We start from the raw sequence: 25,237 nt of genomic DNA, 5'->3' as shown, positions 1-25,237 counted from the left end.
GATGCGGGGCTCGATCCTAGGACCCTGGGATCATGACCTGAGCCAAAGGCAGACGCTCAACGACTGAGCCACCCAGGCGCCCCGACAATTTGTAAACTTTTAAAAAAGATTTATTTATTAAAGTAATCCCTACATGCAATGTGGGCTCAAATTCACTACCCGGAGAGATCAAGAGTTGCATGATCTACCGACTGAGCCAGCCAAGGGCCCCTAAACTCTTAACCTAGATGAAGAGGTGGGGGTATGAGTGGGTAAAATGTTTTGGGAGCTATGTTCATTAATAAATTTGAAATATTACTAGAGGAATACAGGTTTCATCATAATTACTACGTAAGGAGAGGGAAACACCAGCATTATTCAGACAAACATTAGGACTGTCAGATTAAGAGGAGGGCAAACAGGGAAAGAAAAGAAACTTTTCCAAGCCAATACAAATAAAAAGAACCAAGACAAGGTAAGATAAGGTTTAAAATGAATGTAAATTAATGGATAGAATAAAGCACAAAGATTCCAGCTTAGTAAGTGTAAATGAGCTCAATTCTCCTACTTAAAAAACCAAAGACAACAGATTGAGTTGTTACAAACCCACCTGTTAATGATTTGCATTTAAAAGTGTTAAAAAGGGGGCGCCTGGATGGCTCAGTCGATTAAACATTGCCTTCGGCTCAGGTCAGGATCGCAGGGTTAAGGGATCGAGCATCGAGCATTGGGCATTGGGCTCCCTGCTCAGTGGAGAGCCTACTTCTCCCTCTCCCTCTCTTGCTCTCCCTGCTTGTTCTCTCTCTTTGAAAACAAAGGCATGGACAGATACAGATCATAAAAATACAAATAAGAAGAGGTACCTGGGTGGCTCAGTTGGTTAAGCAACTGACTTTGGCTCAGGTCCTGATCTCAGGGTCCTGGGATGGAGCCCCGTCTCAGGCTCTCTGTACTCAGTGGGGAGTCTGCTTGTCCCTCTGCCCCTCCCCTGCTTGTGCGCATTCTCTCAAATAAATAAAATCTTTAAAAAAACTACAAACAAAAAGAAAGCAGGAATGAGATATTGTCATCAGATAAAATTTAAATTAAGACCAGATACATTAAAAAGTGCAAAAAGGCTATTAATAAAAACACATGATACTGTACATGTATGTGTAATGTAACAAAATATACATTTTCCATACTTGTAAGTAAAATTAATAATGATACATAATCTGTAAAGACAACCTAAGAGTCATAGATGTTTATGCACCAGACACAGATAAATGAATAAATAATATTCATTTTCACAATTTAACTGAATTTCATTTAATTTGGCAAAAAAAGCAAATCATGGAGGAATTGTATTATAGTTTGTAAGCTTGATTTAACACTAAGAGCACTTTCTAATCTACAGAGAATATACACTCTTTATGTCCATAGATATCAATTATGTACCTGGCCATAAAGAAAATGATGATAAATTTTAAAAACCCAGGAGATTCTATAAATTCAGAAAACTTTAATTATAGCCCAATATAAATAGAAATCAACCACAGAATGGTTTTCTAAAATTTTGCTTGGGAATTAAGAAACAATTTCTCAGGTCTAAGAGGAAATCAAAATTATTAAGACAAATACATGAATTTAGCAAAGTCAGTGGCTACAAGGTCAGTATACCAAAAAACCAATTGTTTCTATATATTAGCAACAAACAACTGGAGAATGAAATTTTCAAAGACCATGTATAATAGTATCAAAATAGGAATAAATTTAGCAAAAGATTATTAAATTTACTACAAAACATTGTTGACAGGAATTAAATAAGTATCTTTACTCTCATAAATGGAGAGCTATATTTATGGATTGGAAGACAGTATTGTTAAGAAGTCAGTTCTTTCCATGTTGGTCTATAGATTCAATGCAACTTCAACCCCAAATCCTAGCAGGCTTTTCTTTACTTTTTTTTTTTAAGATTTTAGTTTATGTATTTCTCTCTCTTTTTAAGATTTTTATTTATTTGAGAGAGAGAGCACAAGCAGGAAGGAGGGGCAGAGGGAGAGGGAGAAGCAGACTCCCTGCTGAGCAGGAAGCCCAATGTGGGACTCGATCCCAGGACCCTGGGATCATGATCTTAGCAGAAGGCAGACGCTTAACCAACTGAGCCACCCAGGTGCCCCTTTTCTTTTTTTGATATAAAAATACATATATGTGTGTGTATATATATACACACACACATACGTACAATACCCTGGTAGTTCTACCTTGTACACTAGCTCTCTCACTTTTGGAGCTCTGGGCTGCCAAGAATAAAAAATCTGAATTCTCTGAGGCTACCATGTTATGAGGAAGTCCACGCCATATGGAGAGGCAATGTGCTCGAGGTGATAGCCCAATTGGTCTTCCAGCCGTCAGCCAGCATGAACTGCCAGCCATGTGAGTGACGCCATCTTTGATGTCGATTCTGGTTGAGCCATCAGACTTGACCCCAGTGGACATCTCAGTGGGATTGCATGAGAGACCCTGAGCCAGAACTGTCTGGCCAAGTCCTTCCACAACTGCTGTATCATGAGATCTTGAGAAAAATAGAATGGTTGTTTAAGAAAAATTATAGCGGGGTGCCTGACTGGCTCAGTTGGAAGAGCGTCTGACTTGAGCTCAGGGTTGTGAGTGTGAGCCCCACATTGGGTGTAGAGATTATCAAAAAAAATTTTTAAAAATCACAGTAGCCTTATTATAATACCCCCAAACTGGAAACACTCTAAATGTCCTTCAACAACAGAAAGAATAAATAAAAGATCGTATATTCATAGACTGGAATATTATACCCCAAAGAAAATGAATGAACCATGGGTACATGGATGAAACTCACAGATATAACACCGAGTAAAAGAAGTCATACACATGAGTACATATTGTTGTGAATTCATTTACATGAAGTTCAAAATCATGGGGATGAAGTAAGAGTAGTAAGTAAGAGTAGTGATTTTCCTTAGGGAGGATTGACTGAGAAGGAGGACAGAGAACTGTTTTAAGATGCTGGGAATATTTCATATTTGGATCTGGGTGGCAGTTACAAGCTGCGCATGTATGTAAAAACACTTCAGGAGATGTAAGACTTAGCTCAATTTAAAAATAAAAAACATGAATAGGACTTTGTTTGTTTATTTTTAAAGTAAACTCTATGCCCAAGATGGGGCTTGAACTCATGACCCCATGATCAAGAATCACATGCTCTACCAACTAAGCCAGCCAGGCGCCCCAGGATTTTATTTTAAAGACATCATAATTGGGGCACCTGGGTGGCTCAGTCGTTAAGCGTCTGCCTTTGGCTCAGGTCATGATCCCAGGGTGCTGGGATCGAGCCCCACATCGGGCTCCCTGCTCAGCGGGAAGCCTGCTTCTCCCTCTCCCAGTCTCCCTGCTTGTGTTCCCTCTCTCGCTGTGTCTCTCTCTGTCAAATAAATAAAATCTTAAAAAAAAAATTAAAGGAACGAAGTTAGGAATATTTGAGGAACTGGGAGATTTTCATAGGAGTATGGTTGATAGCATAGAGTATCAAGCAGACTTTTTTGTAAAAATTAACAGCTGATTCTTTTTTTTTTTAAGATTTTATTTATTTATTTGAGAGAGTGAGAGAGAACACGAACCTGGGTGAGAGGAAGAGGGAGAAGCAGACTGCCCGCTGAGCAGGGAGCCTGATGCGGGGCTCCATCTCCCGACTCTGGGCTCATGACCAGAGCCGAAGGCAGATGCTCAACTGACTGAGCCACCCAGCCGCCCCAACAGCTGATTCTATACTGTATATAGAAATGCACAGGACTTAGAAAGGCTAAGACAATCTCAAAGAAGAGCAAATCTGGAGGGCTTACTCTGATTTCAAGAAGAGTGGTCTTGGTGTAAGGTAGATCAACAACTGGATATCTATATGGAAATAAGATGAATCTGGCCTCTGCCTCACACTATATACAAAAATTAATTCAAGATGGGTCATACACTTAAGTATAAAAGCTTCTAAATGAAAGGATAGGAGAAAATCTTCATGACTTTTGGGGTAGGAGTTTTTTTTTTTAAACGTGACACGAAAAACACTAACCATAAAATAAAAACATCTCCACTCACCAAAAGATATTAAAGTGAAAAGGAAAGCCACAACTGGGAGTGTATATTCTAAATATATATATATGTATGGCAAAGAACTCCTATCCAGACATAAAGAACTCCTATATATCAAACAGCCCAGGTTATAAAATGGGCTAATTCTCAGAGGAGTGTCTGTCAACAGGCACTTTACAAAAGAAGATATCCAAATGGTCAAAAAGCACATGATAAGGTCCTTCACATCTCCACAGGTCAAGACCATGCAAAGAATACCACAAGGAGATATCACTGTACACATAGCAGAAGGGCTACCTTAAAAAACACTGACAAGGGGTGCCTAGGTGGCTCAGTCGGCTAAGCGTCTGCCTTCGGCTCTGGTCATGGTCCCAGGGTCCTGGGATCGAGCCCCACATCGGGCTCCCTGCTTGGCGGGAAGCCTGCCTCTCCCTCTCCCACTCCCCCTGCTTGTGTTCCCTCTCTCACTGTGTCTCTCTCTGTCAAATAAATAAAATCTTTTTTTTTTTAAATAAATAAAATCTTAAAAAAATAATTTTTTTAAAAATTTATTCATGAGAGGCGGAGGGAGAAGTAGGCTCCTCCTGGAGCAGAGAGCCCGAGGAGGGGCTTGATCCCAGGGCCCCGGGATCATGACTTGAGCCAAAGGCAGACACTTAACCGACTGAGCCACCCAGGCGCCCCCAAACAAGCTGTTTTTAAATGACATTCAATAATAGGTAAAACTAACCTATGTGATAGAAGTCAGGATAGTGATCCCCTGTTTTCTCTGGAGCACTGAGAATGCTCTATCTTTGAACTGGTAGTGGTTACATAAGCGTTGCTTTCAAAATATGTGCATTTTGGGATGCCTGGGTGGCTCAGGTCCTGATGTCTGGGTCCTGGGATAGAGCCCGGAGTTGGGCTCCCGGCTCAGCAGGGAGTCTGCTTCTGCCTCTGCCCCTCCGCCCTGCTTGTGCACTCTTTCTCTCAAATAAATTTTTTAAAATGTGCATTTTGCTTTACGTAAACTATCTACACCTTCAATAAAGAAAACAGGAAAAACAAACTACATATTGTCTGGAAATTTTTAAGAAAAAGCACTTCATATGAAACACTAATGGACATAGCTTTAGCCACACTCAGAGGAAGATCTATAGTCATTAATACTGTGATTACCAAAAAATACTAAAAACAAAGAAACTACTTAATTCAATATTGAACTAATAAGATAAAAATAGTGTTAATAAAGAGGAAAGTTGAAATTACGGAAGTAGAAAGTAAAACGGTAGAAAAGTAAGTAAAAGAAAATGTCATTTCTTTGAAGGTACAAATAAAATAGAGCAACGAATAGGTTTAGAAAATACCTGGGTTCCATCAGTAGTTCTTGTGATTTTTGTCTTGCAACTTTGGTGCTGTGTTCCCATAACAATGGAACTTGGTGCGGTTCATTCATTTATTGCATTTTAAAGAATCTGTTGGACATCGAAATCCTCAAGACACGGTTTTATGATTCGGTCAGAGAGACCAAGAGGTACAGCAGGTTTCAGCCGCTATTTGCCTGGCTGACAGCAGGTGCCTGGCCATTTAGGCACGTTAGTTCATTTCAGGGCACGATGGCTCCCGCAAGGTAGGTACTGCCCTCATCTTGGAGACGAAGTTACCCCAGCCTGGCCGCCCGGGTGCGGGTGTGAAATCAGGGCTGACCCTGGACTCCCCAGGTCAGGAAGGTAGGAAGAAGCCCTCTGGATTCAGAGGCGACGGAGGCGCCTCCGCAGGTGCCAATGGGCTCTGGGTGTCGGGAGCGGAGGCCTGTGGGATGGAGCGGGCAGGTGCAGGCCCCGAGGCGCGCGGGCGAGCTGGGTCTGTGATGTGCAGCCCGGCGGCGGCCAGGTGCAGCGGGCCGGGTCGCGGCCGCGGGTGCAGCGCCCCCTGGGCGGGCAGCTGGGCTGGCGGGCGGGGGCGCGCGCGGGGCGGCGCGGGGGCGCGCGGGGCGGCGGGGACGCGCGGGCGCTGAGGCCTGCGCGCCCGGCTGCGGGAGCCATGCGGCGGGCGAGGAGCGGCGCGGCCGCCAAGCCACGCGGGCAGAAGGGGCCCGGAGCCTCCGTGGCCCCCGCGGCCGCCCCCTCGGCCCCCAGCGCCAGCCGCGCCCGGCGCTCCACCGGTCAGGCCGGGGGCGACAGCCCGGCGGCGGCGAGGCAGCCGTCGGCGAAGCGGCGGCCGAGGCAGTCGTCGCCGCGGGCCCGGGAGGTGGGCCCGGGGCAGCCGCCGCCGCTCCCGCCGCCGCCGCCGCCGCCGACCCCCGCCACCCCGGCTGCCACTCTGCCCGACCTGGGCGACCAGCGGGAGCGCTGGGAGACGTTCCAGAAGCGACAGAGGCTCACCTTCGAGGGCGCCGCCAAGCTGCTGCTGGACACCTTGTGAGTGCGGCCGGGCCGGGCGCGGGAGTCGGCGCCACGCGGACCCCCTCGGTGCGGGAGCGGCTGTCGCGCGGGCCGGGGCGGCTTTTCCGCCCTCCGTCTTTCCAGCACCGTGACCGACGCGTGGCCCCGTGGTGGCCCCGGGCGCGTCCCTCATTCGCACGGCCGCTTGCCTTGGCTGGGTGCGGGCTTGCGGCCCTGGACCGGACGGGGCGCTGCGCCCCGGGAGCGTGTGGAGAGCCGCGCCGCGTCCTGGGACACAAAGGGTCTTTCCCGGGGACAGCCATCGTGCTCGGGACGCTGTCTCTCGTCTTGGCGCGCCGAGGGCGCGGGGGCCTTTCCCAGCGAGAAGAAGATAAACCCCACGACTTTGCGCCTACCTGACTCGCTTTTTATATTTGCGCACGTGTTTTTTGGGAGCGTGGGTGCGAGAGAGAGGTGGCGAGGGGGGAGAAAAGCTTGGATAGTTTTGAACCCACCGGGAGGCGAGATCCCGTTATTGTTCCAGGCGTTCCCTGGGAGCGAGCGGAGTGCGGGGGAGGGGGTATTGATCCCCGGGAGAAGCGCGCGCAAAGAGATGCTCGGTATTCTGAACAGCGGCGCGGGTACCCAAGGCGGGGGGCGGGGGGGAGAGGGAGGCCTTGCGCTCTCCGCCGACTTGCTCCTGGGTGGCTCGCTCTCCTTCGCGCTCCCCCAGCTTCGCTCCTGCAGGAGAAGAACCTCCATCCAGGTCCTTAGATGGCCAGGGGAGGATTTCAGAGTGTCCGGGATGTTCGAAATGAGCTATTAACTCTGGCAAGGACTGCCTTGTTGTCTCCAAATGTGATAGCATCTAGATCTCTGTCCTGTAGAACAGTTGTGCTACAGAGAAATATTTTTAGTACCCCGATAATCTATCTCTGCGTCCATTATTTTGTGAATTACAAAGAGCGATCGAAATCACAGAAGAAAACAAGGATAACCTAACACTTGCATAACAACCTGAGGGTTACTCCTTTTCTTGAACAAAAATGTTCTTTTGTCCTTAATCCTGAAGCAATTCTCTTAGTTAGGGTGAGTCTTCTCAGAGATAAAATACTTGGTTTTCTGTGCGCTTCACTTTCTGACTTATCATCTTGGATTATGGGCTGAACATTTTTTTATATTCATCATTAAACATTTTTGAGCCCCTGTGGTGAGCCACCAGTTGCTAAGGGGATATAAAGATTCTCAGAAATGTAAAACTCAAATTTGAAGTAAATTTTTACTTTAAAACAAACTTGATAAATGGTCAGGAAAAAAGATTTTTAAACGTTGATAGAAGACAAGATTTTTTTTTTACCCATTAGATTGGTGTGAGTACGTACATTTATTTAAATAACCCAAACTCACTCACTTAACTTACATGCAAAAAGAATGCATAACTCTGCACTGTTTTTGTTAAAATGTTACCATATAGAAAGAAGTCTGGGGAACCATGAGAGATGATGGACTCTGAAAAACAAACTGAGGGTTCTAGAGGTGAGGGGGGTGGGAGGATGGGTTAGCCTGGTGGTGGGTATTGAGGAGGGCACATTCTGCATGGAGCACTGGGTGTTATGCACAAACAATGAATCATGGAACACTACACCTAAAACTAATGATGTAATGTAGGGGATTAACATAAGAATTAAAAAAAAAAGAAGTCTGGAGGAGTATATAGCAAATAGTTAACTGTGGATCCCTCCAGGTGTTAAGATTACCAGAGGCTTTCCTTTTTAACATTATCAAGTGTAGTGTTTTAATTTTTTTTTTTTTACAATGAGCATTATTTGTGTATGCAGAAAAGATTTTAAATACATCAAGTTAACCGATTCAACTTGGAAAGAAACAGGGAAAAGCATTCGGTCTTATGAATCAAAAAAATGCAAATTAAAACTGCCGCAAGCTATTTTTCCGGTAATCATTGCTTGAGCGGGTGGGGTGAAATATTTTCTCATTACTGAGAAGCTTTCAGCCCTTTTGGAGCGCAGTTTGACATTTTTCAAACTTAATAATGTTCAACCAAGGGCCTGGCTTATATACGTTTTGAGAGGACTAAAATAGTATGTAATGTGTACGTAGAGCTCTGTAAAGAGTCCTGCCTATGCAAAATCCTGGAGGGGAATATAGCAAAATTCCAAGAGCCTTTCTCAGAAGAAGGCTTTTCCAAACCACCAGCCTCAGGTCTCCTCGTCGTACTTCTTCATAGCTGCCTGCTTTTATCACAGCCCCTTAAATATTGTTTGGGTAATTTGTTTGATGACTGCATGTGATTGGTAGGCCTGGAACACGTCCGCTGTATCTTGTTTACTGCTCGCTCTCTCCCCTGTGCCTAGCTCACAAAAAATCTTAGTAGGTATCTGACATATAAATGTTTGAGTGTGGGATTAGGATCCTCCACCCAACTCCCATTTCGCATATTTTCGGAATGTTTTATTTTGCAGCTTCACGGAATGTAAGAAATAGAAAAAAGAGAGGTCAGAGGAAAGAAGGCACTGAATCTTTTCTTTTCTTTCTTTCTTTTATTTATTTAATTGCCAGTATGTCCTCCTCAAAAGCAGAGGTACATGGGGCTGTCGTGTAGAGAAGACTTTTGTCCCATCTTGCTTCCTTCTTCCAACAACGAGGGAGAGAAAAAGCGGGAGCTAGGGCGCGGAGGTCCTGCCCGACTATTCAGAAATCCTTATCTTTCTGATTTTTTGTGGTTTCATTCAGTGAATACCAGGGCCTGGTGAAGCACACGGGCGGTTGCCATTGTGGAGCGGTTCGCTTCGAAGTCTGGGCCTCAGCCGATTTGCACATCTTCGACTGCAAGTGAGTGTTTTCTCTTCCCAAGTTGCTTGGAAGGACCTAAGAGTTCAAACGCAGCACTTCGAGCAGCATGTGGGGAGTCAGGCTGCCTATGAAACAGCCCCGCCGGGAGCTGATAATTGTTGGCCTCACGTGACTGCGTGACGGCGGCGTACGAGGTCGTTCTATTTTTTTTTTTCCTTTCATATGTGCTAGGTGTTTTCAATAATAAGATTTTTTTTTTTTGAAACATGGGGGGGGCGCTAAAAATAACTGGGCCTGCTCTGTGCATGTGTGTGTGTGAGAAAGAGAAAGCTCACTCCTACAGCAGAGCCCCAGGGGACACAGAGTAGGGTCCTCCAGCTTCTGCCCCTCAGTGTCACCCCTCAGACCGTACCATTGGTGGGGTGACGGGGAGTGGTGATCTCTGGACATAGGTCAGCCCGGGGGACTGAATGAAAAGCCTTGGGTGGGCAGAGTCCTCATAGGAGTCCAGAGCTGGGCACAGGTGGAGGGGAAATGAGCAGAGGGTGTATACCCCGGGAAGCTTACCATGTTCCAGGCCTTCTGGCTCTGTTCTAGATGAGGCAGATGGTTCTGCCAGGATCTGAGGACGGTCGCCTTTTAGCACCTTCCCAGGCGTTGTGATAGAACAAGGACAGTGACATCTGAACCAATAGCACATACCTCCTTGTTCGACAGGATCCAGTCCTGTTAGAGAATTCTGCATGAAATCAGGAATTTTTGTCAAGACGGACTGAAAAGGGGATTTAGATTTCATCCCGAAGGTGATAATTCGGAGGACCCATTTGACTCAGAGCTAGGCTTTCTGTGATGGACAGAGGAGGGAAGCGGGAAACGGAGGCCTCCTTGTCCGTTTTTGGTGTCGGGGTATCCCAGAGAAGTAGATTGGAGCTACGCCTGATATTTGTTTTGCAAACGTCTCTAGAATCCAACAGTTCCCTTCACTGTAATAATCGGGGTGGGGGGAGGATGGGCAGCAGGGATGTGGTTGTGACGGGCCTGGCTTTCCGAGGGGTACGTGGCTTTGACTGCCGAGCAGAGGCCTGTCCATCTGCCTGGGCTCCCCCTTCCCTGAATGGCGCCGAAAGGGGCTTCCCTTCTGGGGTCAGCCGGCTCTCGGGACATGCTGGGTTGGGCCCCGTTGGGCCCCCAGAGGGTACAGATGCTTGTTTATAACCTGAGAATTCCTCTGTGTTTTTGTAGCTGCAGCATCTGCAAGAAGAAGCAGAATAGACACTTCATTGTCCCGGCTTCTCGCTTCAAGCTCCTGAAGGTTAGTACTAAGAGCAGGCGTGAGGAGCCCCTGGCTTACAGCAGGTGCCCCAGGGAGGGTCAGGTGGAAGGGAGCAGAGCAGGACCTCTTCTGGGAGCTCCATTGTCCTTGTCATCCTGGGTTTCACGTGTATTTCTGAAAGGTTATGTTATTTTTCCCCTTTATATTTTGGATGCATACTTGATATTACTGTGAAAACATTAAAAATGGAACCAAAAAGTAAACGATCACTCAAATCCTATCAACCAAAAGTAACCACTGATATATATAGGTGTATATCCTTGTGCATTATTTTCTACCTGGGTAAATACAGCTAAATAATATTAACTATGACATTGTATATGTCGTTATCAAGATAGGATTTTGCCTTTTGTTCTGGTCTATGATCGACTTTTATCATTTCCCAATGAAGGATATATATCTTCAACAAATTTTTTTAATGGTGAATTCAAAATTTTATTGAGGTACAGCTGACATGTAACATTATTAGTCTTAGGGGTACATCAGAATGACTCATTATTTGTATATATTGCAAAATGATCAGCACAATTAAGTAATTAATGTCTGACAACATACGTAATTAAAAAATAATTTTTTTCCTTCTGATGAGGACTTTTAAGATTTCTTCTCTTAGCAGCTTTCAAATATGCAACAACTGTGCTCTTAACTATAGTCACCATGCCCATTTTATTTTATTTTTTATTTTTTAAAGATTTTATTTATTTATTTGACAGAGTTAGCACAAGCCGGGGGAGTGGGAGAGGGAGAAGCAGGCTTCCCACTGAGCAGAGAGCCCCATGTGGAGCTCGATCCCAGGACCCCGGGATCACGACCTGAGCCGAAGGCAGACACCCAACGACTGAGCCATCCAGGCGCCCCCGTTTTATTTTATTTTTAAAGATTTTATTTATTTATTTGAGAGAGAGAGAGCACAAGTAGGGGGGAGGGGCAGAGGGAGAGGGAGAAGCAGGCTCCCCACTGAGCAAGGAGCCCGATGCAGGACTCTATCCCAGGACCCTGGGATCATGACCTGAGCCGAAGGCAGACGCTCAACTGACTGAGCCACCTAGGCGCCCCTCCATGCCCATTTTAGAACTGAAAGTTTGTACCTTTTGACCTCCTTCACCCATTTTGCCCACCTCTTCTCTGGCTCTGACATTAAAATGGTGAATTTAATGGCATGTGAATTATATCCCAATTTTAAAAATCAAGTGCATGTCTAATACTAATAATGAATACTAAGAAACTGAAATTAAAACCATCATACCATTTCAAGTAATGGAAAGAAAATTAAATAGGTAGGTGTTCAACTAACAAAACATGTCCCTGATCTATGTACTGAATATTACAGGAAGCCGATGAAGTTACTAAAGAAGAACTTAATAAGTGGATAGACATCATATGTCTATGGGCTGGGAACCTCAACATAGTATTGATGTTCATTCTCCCCACAGTGTTTATAGATTTAATGCAATGTCTATCAAGATCCCAGGAAGGCTTTTGCAGACATATACAAGATTGCTATACATTTTTTTAAAGATTTGTTTATTTATTTGAGAGAAAGAGAGAGAGCATGAGCAGGGAAGGGGCAGAGGGAGAGGGAGAGAGAATCTCAAGCAGACTCTCTGCTGAGCATGGAGACCAAAGAGGGGCTCGATCCCACAACCCCGAGATCATGACCTGAGCTGAAACCAAGAGTCAGTTGCTTAACTGACTGAGCCGCCCAGGTACCCCAAGATTACTGTAAAATTCACATGGAAATACACAGGCCCTAAAATAGCTAAAATAATGTCCACAGGGAACAATGAAGTGGGAAAAAGTAACTCCACTCAATATGAAAGCTTCTTCTATGCACACAGTCATCGAGGGAGTGTTAACATGGTCAGATAGAGATGTAGATCCATAGAATCTCTTCTATCAAGAGGCCCAGAAGTGGACTCACTCCAGTTTGCTCAAATTATTAAAGTTTCAAAGCCACTGTTTCCTTGTTGATTTTCTGTCTGGGTGATCTACCCATCGATGGAATTGGGAGTTAGGGCCCCCTACTATTACCTATTACTGTCCATTTCCTTAGGTCTGTTAATAGTTGCCTGATGGATCTAGGTGCTCCCATGTTGGGTGCATTGATATTTACAACCGTTATGTCCTCCTGTTGGATTGTTCCCTTTGTCATTACGTAGTGTCCTTTGTCTCTTGTTAGGGTCTTTGTTTTCAGATCTCTTTGGTCTGATGGCAATGTTGCTACCCCCGCTTCCTTTTTGCCTCCATTTGCATGGTCAGTGTTTTCCCATCCCTTTACTTTCCATCTACATGTATCTTGAGGTCTGAAGTGAGTCTCTTGTAGGCAGTATATTGATGGGTCTTGCTGATTTAAAAAATTGTAACTTTATTATTTCGGGGAGTTTTCTTGTGCTTGGTACACATTTTTGAAAGGTACAAAAGTAAGTCTTCCCTCCATTGCCCCTCGGTCCCCGAATCTCTTTCTCCCCCACAATCCTTTCCTAATTTACTTATGCTGTTAGTCCTGTACTTGCAGCACTTTTTTTTTCCCACAGGATATTTTGTTATGTGAATGTACCAGAAGCAGTTTCCTATGTTTAAACTTCTAGGTCGGGTGCCTTTTTTTTTTTTTTTCCCCAATTATAAACAACACTGTGGTGAACCTCCCTGTGCATAAATCTCTGGTAATTTAGAAGTTATTTCTTTCGGATCAATTTTCTTAGAAATAAAATCGCTGGTCAAAGAATGCAAGCTTTTGGGGCACCTGGGGAACTCGGTCAGTGAAGCATCTGCCTTCGGCGTGGGTCATGATCCCAGGGTCCTGAGCCCCGTGTCCAGCTCCCTGCTCAGCGGGGAGCCTGCTTCTCCCTCTCCCTCTGGTGCTCCCCCTGCTTGTGCTCTCTCGCCGCTCTCTCTCTGTCAAATAAATAAATAAAATCTTTAAAAAAAAAAAAAAGAATACAAGCTTTTTAGTAAGGCTTTTGGCAAGATGGCTGGGTGGCTCAGTCGGTTAAGTGTCTGCCTTCAGCTTGGGTCGTGATCCTGGAGTCCTGGGATCAAGTCCCTCGTCTGGCTTCCTGCTTGGCGGGGAGCCTGCTTCTCCCTCTCCCTCTGCTGCTCCCCCTGCTTGTGCTTTCTCATTCTCTCTCTCTGACAAATAAATAAAATCTAAAAAAAAAAAAAGAAAGAAAAGACTTTTGGCCTAGTGTCGCTAATATGGGGTGGGCTGGGGCTTTCATTCCATCCTTGGTTCCCCTCGCCCCCACTGTGGTCTGACAGACTTCACTGTTCTTTGGTGTAATGGTGTGTTTCCACGTCTGTCTCCTCTGTAAAATCGTTGGGGTCTCCGAGCGTCATCTTTAGTCACATCTGACCAGCTCCTGGCCTTGCAGGCTTGGCGTTGAATAGGCACTCCGTGTCTGGGAGGAACCACTAACTGAGTGAAGGAATGCGTGAGTCCTGGCCTTTCCTAGTGAGTGAGATTTAATCCCAGACACTTGGGGCCACTTTGTCTCCTTTTCTTGATCCTTCGTGTGGGTGCCTGGTGGACGAGGGGGACCCTTGGGTAACACACTGCTCCCTGTTTTCCCCGTACACCCAGAGAATGCCAGTTGTTCTCCTCGGAAGCATGCTGGAGGCTATGGCCCCAGTTCAGCTTCGCCCCTGAGCGTCCGTGACGGATGGTTCCTGAAGGCGCCACCAGGTACAGCCATAAGGTCTTGGGTCTCGGAATTGGTACTTTCCCCCCTTTATTTCCTCCTTGGGCCTGCTTATCAGTGCATTTCCTGGTGCCCTAGAGCACCATACTTGGCCCCAGCCTGTTGAAGGAGTGATTTGATGTTTTGTTGGTTTTTGTTTTGTTTTTTAAATTTTATTTATTTATTAGAGAGAGAGCAGAATGAAGAAGAGAGCACGGGGGGGTGGGGAGAGGGGTAGAGGGAGAAGCAGCCTCCCCAGAAGCAGACCTGAGCTGGAGGCTTAACTCAGCCCCCCAGGCGCCCTGACACAGCTTTTATCCTTTGTGCAGTGTGCAGCCCGCGGAGGGTTTGGAGCAGGCTAGTGACAGGCCTGCTTCAGTGCTTTCAGAGCTGGCTTTGGCCGCTGGGTGGGGAACGGACTGTGTGGGGAGGCAGCCGCTGTGACAGGGAGGCAGCTAGGAGGTTGCTGGGGTGGCTAGGCGAGAGGCGATGGGAATGCGGGCTCGGGTGGCGGTCACGGAGATGGAAACAAAACAGATATTTGAGATTCATTTCAGAGTAGTGGCTCTCAGACTTCAGCGAGTGCGTGATCACGTGGAGGGCACGTTAGGGAGCTTGCTGGGCCCCACTCCCGATTCTCTGGGTCTGGGAGCGGGACCCAAGGATCGACCTTTCCTACGAGGTCGCCAGTGACGGTGATGCTTCTGGTCCCGGGGCCACGCGCTGAGAACCCCCGTTTCAGAGGCAGGGTGAGCATCGGGGGCTCTTTCTCGGAAAAGTTGAGATGTCGTCAGCAGTCACAGGGACAGAGATGGGCCGGGGGCCGCTGGGTGCGTACGTCTGGCGTTGAGAGCGTGCAGATCCGCTGCTTCTGCTCCCGGAGTGGCTGGCTCCTGGACGCTGAGAGCTGAGAGGCTGCGTGCGGCCGGCTGGCTGCCGGTGTGGCCGGTGACGGGAGGGGGCCGAGGTCAGAGCCCTGGGGCTCGCCGACATTCACGGGGGGTTGAACAGAGGGGCCTCAGAAGGAGGAAAGTCGGTCGAGTGTGCTGTCCTCAGAGACCCCTGTTTCAAAATGGAAGGACTGGTACTGAGAGGTCAGGTTAAGAGGAACCAGTTCCGAATCTAGTGGTCAAGAAAAGCAACCATTAGACCGGCCAGCAGGGCGGTCATTGGCGGTTTCCGCTGGGGCAAGAAAATAGAAGTCGCCAGAAAGGTAGAGTATATGGCAGTGTGATGGTGACAGGCCGTGGGTGGCGGAGTCAGGTTGGCAGGTGCATGGAATACTGTGCGGATGAGAGTCTGAATGTCGCCGAGTGACCTCCAGTAAGGAACAAGGTGAAGTGTGAGGCAGCCCCTCCCTGCCCACTGCCCCCGATCATTTCTTGGGGGAAAGTGTCCGGTCGGATGACTCTGGGTGGTTTAGGACCACTTAGCAATTGTTCTTTGCTGCTTCTCTGGGTAGTGGCATGACGACTCAGAGCTGTTTTTACGGGAGGCACAGAGCTCTGAGGGTCTTTCTGTCCTGCGGTGCTGGGTGGCAGGCTGCGCGGAAAGGATGGGAAGGTCTAACTCTGGTGAGAACCTCCACCCCTGACCCTCCAGCCACACAGTTTCTCTCCTTGGAAACCACTGTTTCTTGGCTATTTCTTTATAAATATATGTGTAAAGAAACATGCATATGAATGTGTGTGTGTGTGTGTATATATATATATATATGTATGTACAGGCCAAGGTACATCCTTCTTTAAAAAATAGAAATGGTAAAAAAAAATAGAAATGATAATATACTGTACAAATTATTTTATACCTTGCTTTTTCACTTAACGTTTAACCTTGGAGGTTGTTCCATATTAGTATTTGGAAGTAGAACTGTCTTTTTTTTTTTTTTTAAGATTTTATTTAGGGCGCCTGGGTCGCTCAGTCGGTTGGGCGTCTGCCTCCCGCTCATGTCATGATCTCAGGGTCCTGGGATCGAGGCCTGCGTCGGGCTGCCCACTCAGCAGGGAGCCTGCTTCTCCCCCTGCTTGTGCTCTCTCTCTCTCTCTCTGACAAATAAATAAATAAGTAAATAAAATCTTTAAAAAAAAAGATTTTATTTATTTTTAGAGAGAGCAAGTGGGGGGAGGGCAGAGGCAGAGGGAGAGGGAGAGAGAATCTTGAGCAGACTCCGCACTGAGAGTGGAGCCCGACACGGGGCTTGATCTCATGACCCTGAGTCATGACCTGAGCTGAAACCAAGCGTTGGGCGCTCAACCGACTGAGCCACCCAGGTGCCCCTTTAGCCTTGTTTTAAACAGTGCTAGAATATCTATGTACGTGTCATTGGACACATATGGAATTTTGATTGTAGGATAAACTCCTAGAAGTGGAACTGCTGTGTTAAAGGATGTGTACATTTTTAAATGTTGGTAGATGTTGCCAGATTTTACCAATTTCTATTCCCGTGACTGATATGTGAGTGCGTGCGTTTGTCCACATACTCGGTACCAAGTTAACCAACTTTTTTTTATTCATACCCACCTGACAGTGAAAAAAAAAACAACCTCATTGCCGTTTCTGAGTGTGCATATCATTTCATAGGTGAAGGAGTGATTTATTTTCCTTCTTCTCTGTCATTTTGCCCAGTTTCCCATTTATATTCTCCATTAAGGAAATTAGCCCTGTGACTATGACGTCTGGCAAATATTCTTTTCCTGGTTTGTCCTTTGTACGTGAATTCAAATACAGTCAACAGTTGTCTCCAGATCTCGAGCAGTGCTGTTCGGGGACATGGAGAGCCCGTCGCTAAGGTGACCTGTCTCCCCTCTGAGGCCTAGGAGGCAGGCGTTTTCATTTTCACTCCCTGACGTGGACAGGACGCGCTGTGTTGTGGTGGAGCTGGGACAGCTCAAGGCTGAGTCATCCTGTGTGCACTTGACTAAGAGAAGCTGCGAGCCGCCCGGCTCCGGCCTGACGTGGCTCTGGGCAGTGTAGGCGGGTCTCTGTCCTCCAGACGCCTCTATCTCTGTGGGAGGTTGGACATGTCCTCATAACCCTGAGAGCTCTACAGAAGGGGATCCCCTCCCCATGGAGCCTTTTAAAAGATGTAATTTTTTTTGATGACCGGAAAAAAAAACCAAAAAACACTCTTTGTAAAAGGAGAACATCTCTTTCGCCTGTTCCCCCCGTAGGGAGCCGAGAGCATAACCACATACACGTTCAACACGCACAAAGCTCAGCACACCTTCTGTAAGAGGTGCGGCGTCCAGAGTTTCTATACTCCGCGCTCCAACCCCGGAGGCTTCGGTGAGTGAAGGGGGCCGGCTGCCCGTGCAGGGGGGACACGGGGACACCTGCGGCTGCCCCGGGTTCATATGCCGATTGCTAGGCCGGGCGCTGCCCTCTCTGGCTTGCCTCTTGCTTGGCAGGGCCTGTGCACGTGGGGGTCTTAGAAGAACAGGGCTGTTCAGCAACGCTCTTTCCCAGTGATGGGAGAGAAGATTGCCTCTGGTCACCCATCCAGATCCTGCCTTCATTTGCTGGTCGCTGGGGGCTGACGCTGAGGGATAGAGGGAGGAGAGGAGATGGGCCTTGGGGGGGCTGGCGGGGTGGTAAGGGAGGGAATTTCCACCCCGAGGATGGTTCAGGGAGTGAAGGAGGCAAGAGTGAGGAGTGTTGATAATGCCGTTAGGAAAGATTCTGTTTGAAAAAAAGGTTTTTCAGTTTGTTTAAAATATAAACAATGAAAGTCCCCAAGCCCCTCCTCTTCAGGTCCAACCTGGATCTGAGGGGGGAATGACACCAATTGCGGTGTGGAAAGTAGCAGTCAAGGAATCTTGTTTCCTTTTTTTTTTTTTAAAGATTTTATTTATTTGTCAGAGAGAGAGCATAAGCAGGGGGAGCGGAAGACAGAGGGAGAAGCAGGCTCCCCGCTGAGCAGGGAACCCGATGCGGGGCTCGATCCCAGGACCCCGGGATCATGACCTGAGCCGAAGGCAGACGCTTAACCGACTGAGCCAGCCAGGCATCCCAAGAATTATCATTTAATTGAAAGAGAGAACAAGCATGGGGAGGGGCAGAGAGAGAGAAGCAGACTCCCACTTTAGCTGGGAGCCCAACGCAAGGCTCAATCTCAGGACCCTGGGATCATGACCTGAGCCGAAGGCAGACGCTTAACCAACTGAGCCACCCAGGCATCTCTAAAAAAATTTTTTTTAAAGCAATCTCTACAACCAATGTGGGGCTCGAACTCACAACCCTGAGATCAAGAGTCGCGTGGTCCATGGACTGAGCCAGCCGTGCGCCCCCTCCCCACCCCACTTCTTTAGCAGCTCCTGTGTGTTCTTCATGTACCACTTGGAGAGGCCTGCCTGCCTGCCTTAAGAATCAAGAAAGGCTTTTGGAAAGTAGAAAATCCTATAAAGGTGGGCAGGTGTTTAATACTTAGAAAGTTCTATTAAAACCCTGGACAAGGCCGGTGAATTCTTCAGGCTGCCAGTCAGAGGTTGTTCTAGGCTTGGATCTTGGTACTTTGTGCTCTCAGCTAGGTACTGAGTGCTATCCAGCCCTGGCATCCCTGGCTTAGGAAGTCTGACCCCCACGCGCCAGGAAGGAAAGGGAGCCGGGAAGCTGACGTTGTGGGGTCGTAAGCTTTAACAGTGGATCGCCACCGATGCTTGCAGGTGTGGGTTTGTCCGCCAGCCAGCCCAGGCCCCGCTCTCGTTCACACCTGGGACCTTCCTTTTTCTGTGTCACCTCCCCCCAGGAATTGCCCCACATTGCCTGGATGAGGGCACCGTGCGGAGCGTGGTCATTGAGGAGTTCAATGGGACCGATTGGGAAAAGGCCATGAAGGAGCACAAGACCATCAAGAACATGTCTAAGGAGTGAGCTCCTGCTTCTCGCTTCCCGAAAAGGAGGAACGATGGGAGCCAGCAGCCATGCAGGGCCCACCGCGCGCTGGCGGGGCCGGAGTGTGCTGACCCAGGCCGCTGGTCCCGTCGGCCCGCGGCCACCCCGATCTCCGCAGTTGGCTCAGCCACCAGCTTCTTTAGGCAGCTCTTTGTCCTTTCAGCCCAGATTTTGATGTAGGCTAGTCGACATCCTTTCTCTTCTCAACTTTTGTGTGATCTTTTAGAAAAATAAATATTTTTAACATGAAAGCAATCACTGTGGTTTGTCATTTTCTCTGCACTTTGATTTTGGTTCTGAGGCCAGGCATTTAATCGCAGGTATTTATCGACCGCTGTTAAAATGTGTGCGACCAAACTGGCGGGGAGAGATGAGAAGACAAATGAATAGTTATGAAACACTTGTAAGACTGGGCAAGATCGAAAGCCACATGAGTTGTAAACATAAGAGCCCTAGGAGTTCAGAGGAGAGAGAGGGCTGGTTAGGAAAGAATTGGGAGACTATCACTGGAGTCTTTTTTTTTGAAGGTAAATCAGCTTCTGATTTTTTTTTTTAATTGGGGTCAAATACCCATAGCATGAAATTGACCATCTTAACCGTCTTTTTTTTTTTAAGATTTTTATTTATTTATTTGACAGAGAGAGAGGACATGAGCTGGTGGAGGGGCAAAGGGAGAGGGAGAAGCAGACTACCCACTGTGCAAGGAGCCTGACGCGGGCCTTGATCCCAGGACCCTGAGTTCATGACCTGAGCCGGAGGCAGACGCCCAACCGACTGAGCCACCCAGGCGCCCCCTGTCTTAATCATCTTTAAGTGTCCAGTTGAGCAGTGTTGAGTACAACCAACTTGAGTGTTGTGCAACCAACTTCCAGAACTCTCCATCTTGCAAAACTGAATCTCTATACCCACTGAACAACAACTTGGAGTCTCTATTTTTAAATGAAGCGAGGGCGCCTGGGTGGCTCAGTTGGTTAAGCGACTGCCTTCGGCTCAGGTCATGATCCTGGAGTCCCTGGATCGAGTCCCGCATCGGGCTCCCTGCTTGGCGAGGAGCCTGCTTCTCCCTCTAACCTTCCCCCCTCTCATGTACTCTCTCTCTCGCTCTCTCAAATAAAGAAATAAATCTTTAAAAAATAAAAAAAATAAATGAAGCGAGACTTAGGAAGGTCAAATGGAAAAGTGTGTGAACAGAGGTCGGGGCCCCGAGTAAAGCCAGACTGGACGGGAAGCTTCCGATGGGAGGAAGTAATAGAAGAGATCAGAAAAATGTGTCAGAAGCCGGACTGTGGACAGTCTTGGATATTAAGCTCAGGAATTTGGCCTTTATTTTCCAGGCATTAGGGAAGCCCTGAACAACTTTGAACAGGAGAGGAACATTTGGCCCGCTACGGAGTCTTTTGACTGGTTCCCCTGCCCCCCCACCCACCTTGCTTCCCATTGCTGCTTATTTTAATCAGGTCAACTTGCCCAAAGCATTCCTTTCGCTACCAAACACTGAGTATATACATAACGGCACATGCTTAATAAACATTCGCTCTTTGTTTAGGGAGACTGATGAATCATGCACTGACTTTGTGACGTAGACTAGCCAAGGAGAAGGAACAGGGAGAGAAATAACAGATGGACTGGGTTCTGTGTGATCATCACCTCTTCCAAGTCGGCTGACAGCATGTTTACTTTAAGGCTAGAAAGAGCCGGTGAGAAATTATACAGGGAAAACACGAGTACCCGATCTACCTTTCCTATTGCAAGATTGCGTGAAAACATACTTTTGTGTACCTTTCAGAAACCTCAGTGGAGTCATCCTGTGCCTTTTCTGCAGCTTGCATTTTCTTAAAAAAGTTTTTTTTTTTTTTTTTTTAAAGATTTTGTTTATTTATTTGACAGAGAGAGACACAGCGAGAGCAGGAACACAAGCCGGGGGAGTGGGAGAGGGAGAAGCAGGCTTCCCGCGGAGCAGGGAGCCCGATGCGGGGCTCGATCCCAGGACTCTGGAATCATGACCTGAGCCGAAGGCAGACGCTTAACGACTGAGCCACCCAGGTGCCCTGCAGCTTGCATTTTTAATGACATCTGGGTCTTTCCATATCAGTACACATATCCTCATTATTGACTGTGATTTAGAATTGCATAGTATGGAGATAGTTTATTTAACTGGTTGGTTTTTTTCCATGGAAAATTGGGTTTCCAGTTTTTCCTCTCCAGTGAATATTGACAACGAACATCCTTTCCCGTGCCTCTTTATACATTTGGATATTTGGAGATCTTTGTTGTATATCTTCTGCATTCACTAGAGGAAGGAAATGGTTCTAAAGACTCCCCAAGAATTTCCCCAGGTCAGCCTCAACTGGCTGAGTTAGTGGATATCCAAGTGATGGGAATTCTTTCAGATTCTTTTTTTCTTTCCTGAAATCAACCTTCCCTTTAAAGCTGGAGGCCCAAGGGCTGGTGCTTGCTCTTGTGACCGACGAGAAGCTCAAGGCTGGTTCCTCCATCCCCCCTCCCAGGGCAGGAAGAGCGGCCTCCACTATGGGACAGTGTGGTTGTTCTGGTTGCAGGTTAACACATGGGCTCGCAGAGAGCCCGCTTTGGCTGTTGGCTGGCGTTTCCTTCCAAGCAGCAATGCTCCCGCTGTATGACCACCTGCACGGACTTGGTCCTGATCTACGGCAGAAGTCACACCTGAGCATTCTGAGCTTGTAGGCTCCGGTGAACTCTTTATAGATAACCAGAATTCTTTCCCGTATGACCTTGCCTCTTCCAAACGCCTCAGACCTCTCCCCAAGTGCACTTCATTAGACCACATGCTAATCAGTTTTTAATTACTGTCGACGCCACTTTCCGTGTGGGTTTTCCTTATACTATCAGAAAAGGGACGGGAGCCCCACTGATGGGGGTGAGAATGGCACAGTGGGGACAAGCAGGACTCAGCCTTGACCAAGACCAAGACCTCTGACCAAACTAGAACTGGTTTTGTTCCCCAACCTCTTGTGGTCCCAAGAACATAAACATTCTGTAGCCCCAGTGGCTATTCCATCCCGTTCTGTCTCTCCATGAGGGTTGACATAGGGTCACTTTTCAGAGAATTCACTGACTTTACACATTCTTTTTTGCACCAGCCAACCTTGATGCTTTTTACCACCAACAGACTACATGGCTGGTCCCCAGGGGAAGATATGTATCCTCCAGGAAACGCTCCATTAATCTGTGGGAAGAAAATGTTGGAATTTTAATTTATCCTTTTAAAATGTATTTTCTGTGTATGTTTTGTAATGTATGTATTAGCATTTAAAAGATATATATTGTTTTTGGGGGGATTTTTATTCCTTTTTTTTAAGATTTTTTTATTTATTTATTTTTGGGAGAGAGAGAGAGAGAAGAAAGCACGAGCTGGGGGAGGGACATAGGGAGAAGCAGGCTCCCCACTGAGCAAGGAGCCCGACTTGGGCCTCGATCCCAGGACCCCAGGATCATGATCTGAGCTGAAGGCAGACGCTTAACCGACTGAGCCACCCAGACGCCCCTAGTTTCTATTTCTTGAGAATAAATGCATCACGTGGAATTGCAGAGTCAAGGGATACGTACATCTTGAATTTTTTTTTAATATTACTGATTTCCAGAAGGTTCTACCATCTTGTGATTCCTCCAGCAGAATATATGTGTCCATACCCTCACCCACAGAACACTGGGCGTTATTATTTATAGAACTTTTTGCAAATTAGAAAAGTGAAAAGTGGCATTTTCTTTTGTGTTTCTTTAATTAGTAGTGTGATTTATTTTTTCCCATTTAGGGTGTGTGTGTGTGAAAGAAATACCTATTCATGTCCTCTGTAGTCTTCAATTTCCTTACTAGAAACCTCTCCCACCCTACTCCAATCACCACCTTCAGTGAAAAATAGATTTTCTTTTCTTTCGTTTTTAATTTTTATTTTTAAGTAATTTCTACACCCAACGTGGGGCTCAAACTCACAGCCCTGAGATCCAGAGTCACATGCTCTACCGACTGAGCCAGCCAGGAGCCCCTGAAAAATGGATTTTTTTTTTTTAAAGATTTTATTTATTTATTTGAGAGAGAGAGAGAGTGAGAGAGAGAGCGCAAGAGAGGGTAGGGTTAGAGGGAGAAGCAGACTCCCCGCCGAGCAGGGAGCCCGATGTGGGACTCAATCCTGGGACTCCGGGATCATGACCTGAGCCGAAGGCAGTCGCTCAACCAACTGAGCCACCCAGGCACCCGAAAAATGGATTTTCATTTTTGCTTTCATTGGCAAACTCTGGCTACTACTTTGGCTGATGTTTATTGGCCATTTAGATTTGCCTGTTACAACATTTTAAAATTTTTTGTTGTGAAATACCTGTCTTTTCCTTTACATCTTCTGGGTTTCCAGCCTGGCTGGGAAGGTCTGCTCCACTCCAAGGTACATATGCATTTAGTCTCTGAAATTTCCTAAATGATATTTTAATATTTCGATTTCTACATGTAAATCTATAATTCATCTAGAATGTGTTTTTGTATTTGGTATAAGGTAGGATGTTTTTGTCTTCTTCCAAATGCCTGACCGACTATACACATTTATTAAATGCTTTCTCACTGAATTAAAATGCAACCTTTATCAGGGTGTCTGGGGGGCTCGGTTAAGCATCTGACTCTTTTTTGTGGTTTTAGATTTATTTATTTATTTTAGAGAGAGAGAAAGAGAGAGCATGAGGGGGAGGGGCAGAGCAACTCAAGCAGACTCCGTCCGGACACAGAGCCCGGGGCAGGGCTCAATCCCACGACCCTGACACCACGACCCGAGTGGAAGCCAAGAGTGGGGCGCTCAATTGACTGTGCCACCCAGGTGCCCCTGAGCATCTGACTCTTTTTTTTTTTTAAGATTTTATTTATTTATTTGACAGAAAGAGACAGCGAGAGAGGGAACACAAGCAGGGGGAGTAGGAGAGGGAGAAGCAGGCTTCCTGCAGAGCAGGGAGCCAGACGGGGGCTCCATCCCAGGACCCTGGGATCACGACCTGAGCCGAAGGCAGACACTTAACGACTGAGCCACCCAGGTGCCCTGCATCTGACTCTTGATCTCAGCTCAGGTCTTGGTCTCAGGGTCGTGAGTTCAAGCCCTGCATTGGGCTCCACGCTGGGTGTGGAGCCTACTTTCAAAACAAAACAAACAAAACCGAAAATAAAATACCACCTTTATCATATAGTAGTTCTCATATAATTGGGATCTGTGTCCAGATTTTGTCTTCTATTTTTTTTAATATCTGTTTTGATTGCAGTGGGTTTATATGTTTTAATATACAGAAAGGCAGGCATCACATTTCTGTCCTTTTTAATATTTATATTTTCGCTATTCTTTGATATTTCCTGTTCTAATATATATATACTTTAAAGATTTTATTTATTTATTTATTTATTTATTTATTTATTTATTTATTTATTAGAGAGTGAGCGAGAGAGAAACAGCATGAGAGGGGAGAGGGTCAGAGGGAGATGCAGGCTCCCCGCTGAGCCAGGAGCCCGATGTGGGACTCGATCCCAGGACCCTGGGATCATGACCTGAGCTGAAGGCAGTCGCTTAACCAACTGAGCCACCCAGGTGCCCTGTTCTAATATTTTTTTAAATTTTTTTTTTTTTAAGATTTTTAGTTACTTGACAGAGAGAGACAGCGAGAGAGGGAACACAAGCAGGGAGAGTGGGAGAGGAAGAAGCAGGCTTCCCGCCAAGCAGGGAGCCCGATGTGGGACTTGATCCCAGGACCCGGGATCATGACCTGAGCCGAAGGCAGACGCTTAATGACTGAGCCACCCAGGCGCCCTATTTTTTAAATTTTTAAAAAGATTTTATTTATTTGAGAGAGAGAGAACAAGCAAGGGGAGGGGCAGAGGGAGAGAGAGAAGCAGACTCCACGCTCTATGCGGACCTGGATGCGGGGCTCGATCCCAGGACCCTGAGATCATGACCTGAGCCGAAGGCAGACGCTTAATTGACTGAGCCACCCAGACACCCTGTTCTAATATATTTTTAAAATAATTTTATTCAGGGCGCCTGGGTGGCTCAGTCGGTTAAGCGACTGCCTTCGGCTCAGGTCATGAT

General features: G+C 46.8%; 2 protein-coding genes across 6 annotated transcripts in view; one reads left to right on the top strand and one right to left on the bottom strand.

Annotated features, from left to right (window-relative positions):
* Nucleotides 1-6,072: 6,072 nt before the first annotated feature.
* Nucleotides 6,073-19,403, top strand: CENPV (centromere protein V). The gene is made up of 5 exons (XM_031030871.2): nucleotides 6,073-6,473; nucleotides 9,189-9,287; nucleotides 10,491-10,560; nucleotides 17,429-17,543; nucleotides 19,003-19,403. The coding sequence occupies exons 1-5, from the start codon at nucleotides 6,097-6,099 to the stop codon at nucleotides 19,125-19,127; spliced, it is 786 nt and encodes a 261-aa protein (XP_030886731.2). The 5' UTR covers nucleotides 6,073-6,096; the 3' UTR covers nucleotides 19,128-19,403.
* The window catches only part of PIGL (phosphatidylinositol glycan anchor biosynthesis class L), a 101,291-nt gene continuing 85,277 nt past the window's right edge, over nucleotides 9,224-25,237 (bottom strand). Inside the window, exons 7-8 of one of the 5 annotated variants that reach the window (XR_014140613.1) lie at nucleotides 9,816-10,499; nucleotides 9,224-9,323 (exon numbers count right to left, since the gene is read on the bottom strand). Coding sequence is in view for 4 of the 5 variants with exons in the window: in XM_006735978.3 (XP_006736041.3) it covers nucleotides 22,177-22,353 (177 nt within the window). In the remaining variant the exon portion in view is untranslated. Of the gene's footprint in view, nucleotides 10,500-10,553; nucleotides 10,750-19,399; nucleotides 19,506-19,749; nucleotides 22,354-25,237 lie in introns of those variants that run through there. The other 4 variants (XM_081805677.1, XM_081805679.1, XM_081805678.1 and 1 more) reach the window with 4 other exon arrangements.

The sequence above is a fragment of the Leptonychotes weddellii genome, chromosome 15 (genome assembly GCF_054177405.1).
Source record: "Leptonychotes weddellii isolate Sample4059 chromosome 15, ASM5417740v2, whole genome shotgun sequence".
In the NCBI taxonomy this organism is placed as follows: domain Eukaryota; kingdom Metazoa; phylum Chordata; class Mammalia; order Carnivora; family Phocidae; genus Leptonychotes; species Leptonychotes weddellii.
This window is presented reverse-complemented; position numbering and strand designations above follow the sequence as displayed.

What these genes read in the sequence shown, in the direction of transcription:
- CENPV (XM_031030871.2), top strand. Translation starts at nt 6,097, where the DNA reads ATGCGGCGGGCGAGGAGCGGCGCGGCCGCCAAGCCACGCGGGCAGAAG. An exon ending in AAGCTGCTGCTGGACACCTT is followed by an intron (nt 6,474 to 9,188) that starts GTGAGTGCGGCC and finishes GGTTTCATTCAG; the next exon opens with TGAATACCAGGGCCTGGTGA. An exon ending in TTGCACATCTTCGACTGCAA is followed by an intron (nt 9,288 to 10,490) that starts GTGAGTGTTTTC and finishes GTGTTTTTGTAG; the next exon opens with CTGCAGCATCTGCAAGAAGA.